The sequence below is a fragment of the Heterodontus francisci genome, chromosome 10, assembly GCF_036365525.1.
Source record: "Heterodontus francisci isolate sHetFra1 chromosome 10, sHetFra1.hap1, whole genome shotgun sequence".
Lineage (NCBI taxonomy): Eukaryota > Metazoa > Chordata > Chondrichthyes > Heterodontiformes > Heterodontidae > Heterodontus > Heterodontus francisci.
In genome coordinates this window covers 13,543,493-13,557,819 of record NC_090380.1, presented here as the reverse complement: position 1 = coordinate 13,557,819, position 14,327 = coordinate 13,543,493, and the positions used below count along the sequence as shown (strand labels likewise).

General features: G+C 47.4%; 1 protein-coding gene across 8 annotated transcripts in view; it reads right to left on the bottom strand.

The window, feature by feature from the left end:
* LOC137374301 (pleckstrin homology-like domain family B member 1) overlaps positions 1–14,327 on the bottom strand; it is a 505,821-nt gene that overhangs the window by 399,936 nt on the left and 91,558 nt on the right. For all 8 annotated transcript variants that reach the window (XM_068040126.1, XM_068040127.1, XM_068040125.1 and 5 more), the window contains one exon: positions 6,794–8,148. In XM_068040126.1, coding sequence (XP_067896227.1) covers positions 6,794–8,148 — 1,355 coding nt within the window. The remainder of the gene's footprint in view (positions 1–6,793; positions 8,149–14,327) is intronic.

Genomic DNA, 14,327 nt, shown 5'->3' with positions numbered 1-14,327 from the left:
TAGTGCCGAAGGATGTTGTAGGGTACACAGGGACATAGATAGGCTGCAGAGCTGGGCTGAGAGATGGCAAATGGAGTTTAATGCGGAAAAGTGTGAGGTGATTCACTTTGGAAGGAGTAACAGGAATGCAGAGTACTGGGCTAATGGGAAGATTCTTGGTAGTGTAGATGAACAGAGAGATCTTGGTGTCCAGGTACATAAATCCCTGAAGGTTGCTACCCAGGTTAATAGGGCTGTTAAGAAGGCATATGGTGTGTTAGCTTTTATTAGTAGGGGGATCGAGTTTCGGAGCCACGAGGTCATGCTGCAGCTGTACAAAACTCTGGTGAGACCGCACCTGGAGTATTGCGTGCAGTTCTGGTCCCCGCATTATAGGAAAGATGTGGAAGCTTTGGAAAGGGTGCAGAGGAGATTTACTAGGATGTTGCCTGGTCTGGAGGGAAGGTCTTACGAGGAAAGGCCGAGGGACTTGAGGTTGTTTTCATTGGAGAGAAGGAGGAGGAGAGGTGACTTAATAGAGACATATAAGATAATCAGAGGGTTAGATAGGGTGGATAGTGAGAGTCTTTTTCCTCGGATGGTGATAGCAAACACGAGGGGACATAGCTTTAAGTTGAGGGGTGAAAGATATAGGACAGATGTCAGAGGTAGTTTCTTTACTCAGAGAGTAGTAGGGGCGTGGAACGCCCTGCCTGCAGCAGTAGTAGATTCGCCAACTTTAAGGGCATTTAAGTGGTCATTGGATAGACATATGGATGAAAATGGAATAGTGTAGGTCAGATGGTTTCACAGGTCGGCGCAACATCGAGGGCCGAAGGGCCTGTACTGCGCTGTAATGTTCTAATTCTAATTCCGTCTTCTCAAGCACCTTCATTCAGTTTTTACTTGGAGGCCACATTAATGAGCAACATTTTAAGTTGACTTTCATTTCAGAGCTCACTCTATCCAATGAAGTGAGTTAATAACGAGACTGGTGACTGTGATATCCAATCTGAGCATGTGCAGTGTGGACAATCTCCCAACAGACATCATTATGACTCTCCAAATGCAACAATTTGGAGAGGATTTCTTCCAAGTATTAAAGTGTACTTTCCCAAATAATTTCAAAACAAACTCAATTGTCAACCTTCTTTGGAACCAGGATAATTCTTCCCAGAAATCAATTTTTTTCCAATGCTTATTTTTTTTTACTTTCGAGTAAAAGAGAGGAAAGGCAGACAGAGGAGAGAGAGAGACAGGCAGATAGAGAGAGCAACAGTTCCATCATCTGTACTTTATTTCTCTTTCATTTCATTCAAATACAATTAGGCAATAATTATTTTCCAAGCACCAATCAAGAAACACTTGCTTCACTGTCTCTGGGCAGATTGCTGACAAAGTTCTTTCCAAATTCTCTCATGACCCAGAATCCCCACCACTGCTTGCTTCAGAGAGACAGGCTGAGTGGAAAAAGAAAGAGGCTGAGACAGGCTAGGAAAGAGAGAGAGAAAATAATGAGGTGAATTCAAAAATGGCAGTTTTTGATTGTTACAGACTAGATTTATTTAAGCAGTAGTCTATTTATCAAGCTACACTAGGTAAGGACATATGCATTACATATTTCCAAGAAGCAGTGAATAAAGCAAAGTTCACTGTCACAATACTTACAAATTACTTCCCAAAACTCTTCCCCCATGTCCATCCCCCCTTCCTGTAGAAAGAGAGGTTAGCACAGACAGACAGAGATACCTTCCAAACCTGCGACCTAGACCACCTAGATGGACAAGGGCAGCAGAGGCATGAGACCACCACCCAAGGTCACCGCCCCCCACAAGCCACTTGGAGCTTGGAACTATATCGCCGTTCCTTCACCGTCGCTGGGTCAAAATCCTGGAACTCCCTTCCGAACAGCACAATGGGTGTACCACATGTACTGCAGTGGTTCAAGAAGACACAAGTACACGAGAAATAGGAACAGATTTAGACCATATGACACATCGAGAGCCTGCTCCACCATTCAATACGATCATGGCTGATCTTGGGCTTTAATTCCACTTTCCTGCCTGCTCCCCATATCCCTTGATTCCCTGCGAGACCAAAATTCTATCTCTCCCAGCCTTAAATGTATTCAATGATGGAGCGTCCACAACCCTCTGGGGTAGAGAATTCCAAAGATTCACAACCCTTTGAGTGAAGTAATTTGTCCTCATCTCAGTCCTGAATGATTGACCCCTTATCCTGAGACTGTGTCCCCGTGTTCTAGATTCCCTGACCAGTGGCAACAATCTCTCAGCTTCTACCCTATCAAGCCCTTTCAGAATCTTGTCTGTCTCAATTAGATCGCCTCTCATTCTTCTAAACTCCAGATAATATAGGCCCAATTTACTCAGCCTCTCATCATAGGACAACTCCCTCATCCCAGCGACCAATTTCTGCTGCACTGCCTCGAGTACAAGTATATTCTTTCTTAAATGTGCAGACCAAAACTGCACACAGTATTCCAGGTGCGGTCCCACCAAAGCCCTGTACAGTTTTAGTAAGACTTCTTTATTCCTGTACTCCAATCCCCTTTGCAATAAAAGCCAACATGTCATTTGCCTTCCTAATAGCCCGCTGCACCTGCTTGTTAACTTTGTGTGTTCCACACAGACAGCGAACCACAACATTCTCAAGGGCAATTATGGATGGGCAATAAATGCTGGCCTGGCCAGTGATGCCCACATCCCATGGCAGAACTAATGTTAAAAAATCCGGCTCGTTACAGCAGCAGCTTTTGCACACTGGGAAATAAATCACACATGTTCTTCTGAAAGCTGGTTTTTAACAGCTGTGGTAACAGCACATGGAATAAGGAGCAGTAACAATTGGAGCATAGAAAGCAAACAATGGGATGAGTCAAGGGAATTTTTTGCAAAAATTCTTCTCTCCGACACATTTCTTCCACTCTCCCTCTGCTCACTCTCTCACACTCTGTCCCCTCACCCTGTGTTCACTCACACTCACTCCCCTCTCCCTATGCTAACACTCTCCCCTCTCCCTGTGTTCACTCACACTCACTCCCCTCTCCCTGTGTTCACTCTCTGTCACTCCCGTCATCCTGTGCTCTCTCGCAAACTCACTCCCCTCTCCTTTTGTTCACTCGCAAACTCATTCCCCTCTCCTTTTGTTCACTTACACACGCGCTCCCCAATCCCCGTGCTATCTCGCACTCACTCCCCAATCCCTGTGCTCTCTCGCAAACTCACTCCCCTCTCCCTGTGTTCACTTACACACTCACTCCCCTCTCCCTGTGTTCACTTACACACTCACTCACCTCGCCCTCTGTTCACCTACACTCACTCCCCTCTCCCTCTGTTCACCTACACACTCACTCCCCTCTCCCTCTGTTCACTCACATCCATTCCCCTCTCCCTCTGTTCACTCACATCCATTCCCCTCGCCCTCTGTTCACTCACATCCATTCCCCTCGCCCTCTGTTCACTCACATCCACTCCCCTCGCCCTCTGTTCACTCACATCCACTCCCCTCGCCCTCTGTTCACTCACATCCACTCCCCTCGCCCTCTGTTCACTCACATCCACTCCCCTCGCCCTCTGTTCACTCACATCCACTCCCCTCGCCCTCTGTTCACTCACATCCACTCCCCTCTCCCTCTGTTCACTCACATCCACTCCCCTCTCCCTCTGTTCACTCACATCCACTCCCCTCTCCCTCTGTTCACTCACATCCACTCCCCTCTCCCTCTGTTCACTCACATCCATTCCCCTCTCCCTCTGTTCACTCACATCCACTCCCCTCGCCCTCTGTTCACTCACATCCACTCCCCTCGCCCTCTGTTCACTCACATCCATTCCCCTCGCCCTCTGTTCACTCACATCCATTCCCCTCGCCCTCTGTTCACTCACATCCATTCCCCTCGCCCTCTGTTCACTCACATCCATTCCCCTCGCCCTCTGTTCACTCACATCCATTCCCCTCGCCCTCTGTTCACTCACATCCATTCCCCTCGCCCTCTGTTCACTCACATCCATTCCCCTCGCCCTCTGTTCACTCACATCCATTCCCCTCGCCCTCTGTTCACTCACATCCATTCCCCTCGCCCTCTGTTCACTCACATCCATTCCCCTCGCCCTCTGTTCACTCACATCCATTCCCCTCGCCCTCTGTTCACTCACATCCATTCCCCTCGCCCTCTGTTCACTCACATCCATTCCCCTCGCCCTCTGTTCACTCACATCCATTCCCCTCGCCCTCTGTTCACTCACATCCATTCCCCTCGCCCTCTGTTCACTCACATCCATTCCCCTCGCCCTCTGTTCACTCACATCCATTCCCCTCGCCCTCTGTTCACTCACATCCATTCCCCTCGCCCTCTGTTCACTCACATCCATTCCCCTCGCCCTCTGTTCACTCACATCCATTCCCCTCGCCCTCTGTTCACTCACATCCATTCCCCTCGCCCTCTGTTCACTCACATCCATTCCCCTCGCCCTCTGTTCACTCACATCCATTCCCCTCGCCCTCTGTTCACTCACATCCATTCCCCTCGCCCTCTGTTCACTCACATCCATTCCCCTCGCCCTCTGTTCACTCACATCCATTCCCCTCGCCCTCTGTTCACTCACATCCATTCCCCTCGCCCTCTGTTCACTCACATCCATTCCCCTCGCCCTCTGTTCACTCACATCCATTCCCCTCGCCCTCTGTTCACTCACATCCATTCCCCTCGCCCTCTGTTCACTCACATCCATTCCCCTCGCCCTCTGTTCACTCACATCCATTCCCCTCGCCCTCTGTTCACTCACATCCATTCCCCTCGCCCTCTGTTCACTCACATCCATTCCCCTCGCCCTCTGTTCACTCACATCCATTCCCCTCGCCCTCTGTTCACTCACATCCATTCCCCTCGCCCTCTGTTCACTCACATCCATTCCCCTCGCCCTCTGTTCACTCACATCCATTCCCCTCGCCCTCTGTTCACTCACATCCATTCCCCTCGCCCTCTGTTCACTCACATCCATTCCCCTCGCCCTCTGTTCACTCACATCCATTCCCCTCGCCCTCTGTTCACTCACATCCATTCCCCTCGCCCTCTGTTCACTCACATCCATTCCCCTCGCCCTCTGTTCACTCACATCCATTCCCCTCGCCCTCTGTTCACTCACATCCATTCCCCTCGCCCTCTGTTCACTCACATCCATTCCCCTCGCCCTCTGTTCACTCACATCCATTCCCCTCGCCCTCTGTTCACTCACATCCATTCCCCTCGCCCTCTGTTCACTCACATTCACTCCCCTCTCCCTCCGCTCCCTCACACGCACTCCCCTCTCCCTCCGCTCCCTCACACGCACTCCTCCCTCTCCCTCCGCTCCCTCACCCTCACTCCTCCCTCAAACTCACAGTCCTCTGTCACTTGGTGGGACATGTGTAGTTCCTGCCCCAAGTTATAGGATGTGAGGTTTTGTTGGTCCAAGGGTCTGTCCTGGGTTTTCCCTGTAACAAACACTCTACACGCAACAAAATCCACAGCAACATGGAGGTGTCCTCGGGAAGACTATGTGTGGTATGGGCGGGGGAGGGGGAGGTATCGATCAGGAGAGGGAGTGGGGTGGATCAGGTGTGGGAGGGAGTCAATCAGGGGGAGGGGGTCAATCGGGAGGAGGTGGAGAAGGTGGAGGAGAGGGAGTGGGAGGTGTCGATTGGGAGGGGGAGGGGGTTGAGTGGGAAGGGGAGGGGGAGGTATCAATTGGGAGCAGGCAGGGGAGGAGTCGATTGGGAGTGGAAGTGGGAGGCCAATCGATCGGGAAGGGGAGGAGGAGGTGTCGATCACTGGGAGGGGGGGTCGATTGGGATGGGGTGGGATCAATCAGGACGGAGGAATGGTGCCTGGCAGTAGCTCCTGGTTTTAATGTGGAGTCAGGTGAAAGAGTTTTGCATCTCTCAGTGCCATATTCAGGGTTTTAAACACTTCCTTTGCAGCCGCCCCTTGAATGACGGTCCATTAGGCCTCATGAGATGCCGGCTCCCTCAGGCCAAATCAAATTGGTAAAGGAGGCTTCAAACAGGTGTTAGGCCCTTAATTTACATACAGAATGAGCCTAGAGCCTGTTTTAGCCGGGAGCCCTGAACGCTGTTATTAATGCCAAGAGCAATATGGCAGGACGTGCTCTTGAATCGCAGGAAGTCCACAGGCGCTGCCTGCCATATTGGAGCCTGTGGGCCTGTTTCAAGCCTTTAAAACTGACGCAGTTTCATTGATTGATAGGGCACCATCTGACAGGATAATAATGATGGTCATTTTTGTAGCATCTGCAGTAAACAAGGTAACCACATAAATGTTGTGAATCACCTTCAATAAATGGCTGATAAGAAGCAGAGGAAATGGAAACCCACTGCAAGTTGGCACACTGGGAGTGGCCTATTTAGAGTTCAACGTGTCACATTTCACAAAGTTAAAATGTGATCATTTTTGAATCAGTCTCCAGGGTGTGGGCATCGCTGGCAAGGCCAGCATTTGTTGCCCATTCCGAGTAGCCCTGGAGAAGATGGTGGTGAGCCACCTCCTTGAACTGCTGCAGTCAGTGAGGCGAAGGTACACTCAAGAGTGCTGCAAGGTCTAAAGACTCAATCCAAACAGTGATGGAGTGTGCAGTTCCATACCCAGACAGATCACATAACTCAACTTCCATGAAAGCACCTCAACCACTGTTACCCAAATGCCCTCACTCAGTCAATCTTCACTCGGCTGGTGTGTACAGTTACCTTCTCATACTGCAGAATACCAATGCTATTAATTCGGAGACTCTTTACTCACCAGACGCTCCATTTCCTGCTCACGGAGCCTCTCTTCCTTTTGCCGCTGATGGTAATCCATTAAATCCTCTTCATTCCCGCCGATCGAGCTGATGCTATTGGTCCGTCTGCGGAACACGGGCGATAAAGAGCGCTGTTCTACTGGTGTCACCATCAGCTTTCCGGTATCACCAGCGTGGGTCTCCAACAGGCTGCTCGGAACACCCTTACCCCAGATTGCCTGGTCGACAGCATCACTGGACAAGGTGCCCCCTCCGTTCTGAAACTCCTTTCTCCTGGGATCAAGTATAAAGGGACTGTCCCTGCCATGCAGATGGGGTGAAGTTAGGGTGATTTTCTGAGCAATCCTCGGGCTCCCGGTGACGTGATGCGTCTCATGCCCTTCCCCTGCAGTGCTCACATATGGCAACACTCCTTGGTTTAGACGTGTGTATTGCGATTCTGTCATTGGGAGAGGGAAATACTTTGGACCCAAATCCCTGGATTCATCTGGGGAATTCCTCAGTTTAAGGTAGTCCACTGACTGGATGGATGCAAATGGCACCAGTTGGTTGTCTCCAGACTTGTGCAGTCTCGGAAGGGAGCGGCTGTGAACTCCCATTTGCCGGAGGCAATTCCCTGAGGCTTCCCTCGCTCGGGAGCTGGATCCAAAAGCCCCTTCACCGACAGTAATCTTCTCCTGACCATGCAGGCAATAATTGGCGGGGCTGCCTGACAGATACAGCTTCCGAGCTAGCCTTGGGCTGGAAGGCATGCTGGCCGACTCCTTGCCGTGGCTTGCAGAAGCACGGACACCCGCGGTGCCCAGACAGGCACTTTGTGATAACTTTGCGTCATCCCATGCACCCAATCTGGAGAGGTTTTCTGCAAAGGGGTTCCCATAAGTAAAGGTCTGACCCTTCGAGCCATTCCACAGCTCCTGTCTCCTCCCCCAGTAAATGTCGTAGGGGGAAACGGTTGGCGACGGAGGACTATGCGGAGGCGTTGGCGAGCCAGCCAGGTGAACTGGTGATGCGGCAGGAAAGACCCGCGGAAAATCGCTACCAGCCTGTCTGTTAGCCACCGTGGGCAAGAACTGGGGATAAAAGGGTGGCGGCGTGGCAGTGCGACTGGCGAGCACTTTGGGCACAACACAGGAACTGGTGGTGGTGAATCGCCTTCCTTCAGCGGCTGAGATCTCCAAGGGGCATCTGGGCTGCCCATCGGCACTGGGGATGTACCTACTATTTTTCATCAGGTTGACCACATTGCGAATGGTGTTGTCATCTGTGTAAGCATGGTAACTCGGTTCTGATCCAAACTGTCGCGGGGTTGGGCTCTGTGTTGCTGTCTGGTACTCTCTGATGTTAGGAAAATCTGTCAGAAATAACCAATAATTAGACCAGAATTATTGCTGTTTTTGCCCAGAGGAACCCTGCTTGCCATACAGTATATGCACAGCAAACTGATCTGGTGAGGGGGAGTCTTGTTCCCAGTGGGGAACTACATCCCGAGAGAGGACTGGCTGGGATGTCAGAGAGATGCTCACACTCCCTTGGACTGCTGCTGGCTGTACAGGATTTAACCTTTGATGTTTAAAGGTGACAAAGCAGATTGTAAGAGCTAGAAAAGGGAGTTGGAAAAGAAACGTGCAAGGGATATTAAAATCGACACAAAAACTTTTAACATTATTTCAGAAAAAAAAGAGGGGGTCAGAAACAATGTGGGTCCCTTAAAAACTGATACTATAAATGATGGACACCTTAAATCATTAGCTGACATCAGGATTGACAGTAGAGGAAAATATCAGCATGCCCGACATTCCAAGGAAACCAATATTTAATCAGGGACTCAACAAAATTAAGGCAAACAAAATATCAGCAATGAAGGAAACAATGGCAGTAAAGACTGACAAATCCCACAGACCAGATGGTTTTCATCCCAAAAGTTTAAAATAAGTAGGTGAGAACATGGTAGATGCCCTAACTATAATCTCCCAAAGTCCTCTCGATTCATGAACCGTTCCTTTGGATCGGAAAACTTCAGAAAGGTGAGAGACGGAAAGCAGGTATTTACAGACCAGTTGGACTAATATCTGTTCTTGGGAAATTACTAGAGTCTATAATTAAGGACAGGGTGACTGAACACATTGACAATTTTCAACTACTTAGAAAGAGCCACATTGATTTGTAAAGGATAAGTCAAGCCTGATGAATCTGATTGAATGTTTTGAAGAGGTGGCTAAAGTAGTGAACAGGGGAATCATAGAATGTTGAAGGCACAGAAAGAGGCCACTTGGCCCATCGTGTCTGTGCCGGCCAAAAAACGATTCACCTATTCTAATCCCACCTTCCAGCATTTGGTCCGTAGCCCTGCAGATTACAGCACTTGAAGTGCATCTCCAGATTCCCTTTGAATGAGTTGAGGGTTTCTGCCTCAACTACCCTTTCAGGCAGTGAGTTCCAGACCCCCACCACCCTCTGGGTGAAAAAGATCTTCCTCATCTCCCCTCTAATTTTCTACCAATCACTTTAAATCTATGCCCCCTCGTCACTGACCTCTGCGAAGGTGAATAGACCCTTCACCTCCACTCTATTCAGGCCCCTCAAAACTTTGTACATTTCAATCAGATCTCCCCTGAGCCATCTCTGTTCCAAGGAGAACAACCCCAGCCTATCCAATCTTTCCTCATAGCTGCATTTTTCCAGTCCTGGCAACATCCTCGTAAATCTCCTCTGCAACCTCTCTAGTGCAATTACATCCTTTCTGTAATGAGGTGACCAGAACTGCATACAGTATTCAAGTTGTGGCCTAACCAATGAGTTATACAGTTCCAGCATAACCTCCCTGCTCTTATATTCTATACCTTGACTAATAAAGGAAAGGATTCCATATGCCTTCTTAAGCACCTTATCAATCTGTCCTGCTACCTTCAGGGATCTGTGAACATTCACTCCAAGGTCCCTCACTTCCTCTACACTTCTCAGTATTTTCTCATTAATCGTGTATTCCTTTGCTTTGTTTGACCTCCCCAAAATGCATCACCTCACACTTCTCCAAGTTGAATTCTATTTGCCACTTTTCTGCCCTTCTGACCAGACCATCAATATCTTCCTGCAGCCGATAGCTATCCTCCTCGCTATCTACCATACGGCCAATCTTTGTGTCGTCTGCAAACCTCTTGACCATGCCCCCTACATTTATGTCCAAATCATTAATATATACCACAAAAAGCAGGGGACCCAGTACTGAGCCCTGTGGAACACCACTGGAAACAGCCCTCCTGTCGCTAAAACACCCATCAACAATTACCCTTTGTTTCCTGCCACTGAGCCAATTTTGTATCCACCTTGCTGCATTTCCCTGGATCCCATGGGATTTTATTTTTTAACCAGTCTGCCTTGTGGGACCTTGTCAAATACCTTGCTAAAATCCATGTAGATCACATCAACTGCACTACCTTCATCTATCTTCCTTGGTACTACTTCAGAAAATTCGATCAATTTGGTCAAATAAGATCTTCCCTTAACAAACTCATGCTGATTATCCTTGATTAACCTGTGTCTTTCTAAGTGACAGTTTTTCCTGTCTCTCAGAATAGATTCCAAAAATTTGCCCACTACTGAGGTTAGACTGACTGGCCTGTAATTATTTGGTCTATCCTTCACTCTTTTTAGAAACATAGAAAATAGGAGTAGGCCATTCGGCCCTTCGAGCCTGCTCCGCCATTCATTATGATCATGGCTGATCATCCAACTCAGTAACCTGTTCCTGCTTTCGCCCCATACCCTTTGATCCCTTTCACCCCAAGAGCTATATCTAACTCCTCCTTGAAAACATACAATGTTTTGGCCTCAACTGCTTTCTGTGGTAACGAATTCCACAGGCTCACCACTCTCTGGGTGAAGAAATTTCTCCTCATCTTAGTCCTGAAAGGTTTACCCTGTGTCCTTAGACTATGAGCCCTGGTTCTGGACTCCCCCACCATCGGGAACATCCTTCCTGCATCTACCCTGTCAAGTTCTGTTAGAATTTTATAGGTTTCTATGAGATCCCCACTCTCTCTTCTGAACTCCAGCGAATATAATCCTAACCGACTCAATCTCTCCGCATACGTCAGTCCCGCCATCCCAGGAATTAGTCTGGTAAACCTTCGCTGCACTCCCTCAATAGCAAGAACATCCTTCCTCAGATAAGGACACCAAAACGGCACACAATATTCCAGGTATGGCCACACCAAGGCCCTGTATAATTGCAGTAAGACATCCCTGCTCCTGTACTCGAATCCTCTTGCTATGAAGGCCAACATACCATTTGCCTTTTTTACTGCCTGTTGCACCTGCATGCTTACCTTCATTGATTGGTGTACGAGAACAGCCAGGTCTCGCTGCATATTCCCCTCTCTCAGTTTATAGCTGTTCAGATAACAACCTGCCTTTCTGTTTTTGCTACCAAAGTGGATAACCTCACATTTATCCACATTATACTGCATCTGCCATGCATTTTCCCACTCACTCAACTTGTCCAAATCACCCTGAAGCCTCTCTGCATCCTCCTCACAACTCACCCTCCCACCCAGTTTTGTGTCATCTGCAAATCTGGAGATATTACATTTGGTTCCCTCATCTAAATCATTAATATATATTGTGAATAGCTTGGGTCCTAACACCAATCCCTGCAGTACTCCACTAGTCACTGCCTGCCATTTGGAAAAAGACCCATTTATCCCTACTCTTTGTTTCCTGTCTGCCAACCAACTTTCTATCCATCACAATACACTACCCCCAATCCCATGCGCTTTAATTTTACACGCTAATCTCTTATGTGGGACTTTGTCGAAAACCTTCTGAAAGTCCAAATAAACCACATCCACTGGCTCCCCCTCATCAACTTTACTAGTTACATCCTCAAAGAATTCTAGTAGATTTGTCAAGCATGATTTCCCTTTCGTAAATCCATGCTGACTCTGTCCGATTCTACCACTGTTCTCTAAGTGCTCCGCTATAAAATCTTTGATAATGGACTCTAGAAATTTCCCCACTACCGACGTCAGGCTGACTGATCTATAATTCCCTGCTTTCTCTCCACCTCCCTTTTTAAATAGTGGGGTTACATTAGCTACCCTCCAATCTGTAGGAACTGTTTTAAACAGAGGTACAATGTTAGCAGTTCTCCAATCCACCGGCACCACATCTGTATCCAATGAGGACTGGAAAATGATGGTCAGACCTTCTGTTATTTCCTCTCTGGCTTCTTTTAACAGTCTGGGGTACATTTCATCTGGCCCTGGTGATTTATCAACTTTCAAGGATGTTAATCCCATTAATATTTCCTCTCTCCCTATGTTTATCATATCCAATACTTCACACTTCTCCCCCTTAACTACAATATCTGCATTGTCCCCCTCTTTTGTGAAGACAGACACCAAGTATTCATTAAGAACCATACCAACATCTTCCGCCCCTACACATAGGTTACCTTTTTGGACTTTTATGGGCCTACTCTCTCCTTATTTAACCTCGTACTCTTAATGTATTGATAAAATATCTTTGGGTTCACCTTGATTTTGCTTGCTAATATTCTTTCATGCCCCCTCTTTGCTTTCCTAATTTCCTTTCTCATTTCATCCCTCCACTTTCTATACTCCTCTCGGCTTTCTGCAGTATTGAGTTCTCGGTGTCGGACGTAAGATTCCCTTTTCTGCCTTATCTTAAATCATAGGCTCCTTGACAGCAATAGGGCTCTAGATTTGGCCATCTCACCATTTTTCTTTGTGGGAACATGTTTACTTTGAACCGTTTGAATCTCCCCTTTGAATGCCTCCCACTGCTCTGACACTGATTTACCTTCAAGTAGCTGTTTCCAGTCCACTTTCGCTAAATCACTCCTCAGTTTAGTAAAATTGGCCTCGCCCCAATTGAGAATTCTAACTCCTGTTCGATCTCTGTCCTTTTCCAGTGGTGCAGTGGTTAGCACCGCAGCCTCACAGCTCCAGTGACCCGGGTTCAATTCTGGGTACTGCCTGTGTGGAGTTTGTAAGTTCTCCCTGTGTTTGCATGGGTTTCCTCCGGGTGCTCCAGTTTCCTCCCACAGCCAAAAGACTTGCAGGTTGATAGGTAAATTGGCCATTATAAAAATTGTCACTAGTATAGGTAGGTGGTAGAGAAATATAGGGACACATGAGGATGTGATAGGAATATGGGATTAGTGTAGGATTAGTATAAATGGGCGGTTAATGGTCGGCACAGACTCGGTGGGCCGAAGGGCTGTATATCTAAATCTAAAAATCTAAATCTAAAATGATCACTACTACCAAAATGCTCTCCCACTGCCATCCCTCCCACCTGCACATCTTCATTTCCAAAAACTAAGTCTAAACCTGCACCCTCTCTTGTTGCACTTGCTACATACTGGGCAAAAATGTTCTCCTGAATGCACCTCAAAAATTCTGCTCCCTCAATTCCTTTCGCACTAAAACTATCCCAGTTAATATTGGGGTAGATAAAATCCCCTATTACTACCCTATTGTTCTTGCACTTCTCAGAGATTTGCCTACATATCTGCTCTTCTATCTCCATCTGACTGTTTGGGGGTCTATAGTATGGTCTCAGTGTTATGATTGCCCTTCTTTTGTTCCTTAGCTCAATCTATATGGCCTCAAATGATGAACCTTCCAACAAATCATCCCTCCTCACAGCTGCAATAGTTTTTTTTAAACCAAAATTGCCACTATCCCTCCTTTCTTATCCCCCTCCCTATCACGTCTGCAAACCCTGTAACCATGAATGTTGAGCTGCCATGCCTGAGCCTCCTTAAGCCATGTTTCTGTAATAGCTATGATATCATACTGCCTCGTGTCTATCTGTGCCCTCAGCTCATCTGCTTTATTAGCTATACTCCTTGCATTGAAATAAGATACCCTTGAGCACTGCTAACCCCTTTTTTTTTTATTTTCTAACCTTTGTTTCCTCTGTCTTTCAGACTCGTCCATTAACTTTCTGCCTTCCATTTTTATTTCTGATTTTGACCCAACTGAGTCTACCCTCAAGTCCCCATTCCCCTGCCAAACTAGTTTAAACCCTCCCCAACAGCACTAGCAAAATGTCCCACAAGGAACTCAGTCCCAGCTCTGTTCAGGTGTAACCCGTTGTTTGGGAATGTCCATGGATGTTATTTATATGGACTTTCAGAAGACATTTAATTAAAGTCAATTATCAGAGACTGTTAACTAAAGCTGAATCTATGGAACTGAAAGCAAATTACTGACCTGATTAAAAAATTGGCTGAGTGGAAGGGGACAGAGTAGGGATAATGAGCAGGTAGTCTAATTGTCTGGATGTGAATAGTGGTATCCTTTGCAAGGATCTGTGTTGGGGACTCAACTATTCACCACATTTATTAATTTCTTAGATGATGGAATTGAAAATCACATCTGAATTTGCTGATGACACTAAGATAAGTGGCATTATAACCATTGTAGATGGAAGCATAAAATTACAAAGAGACATGAACAGTTTAGTGGGAAAAATGTGGCAAATGGTTTTCAATGTAGGCAA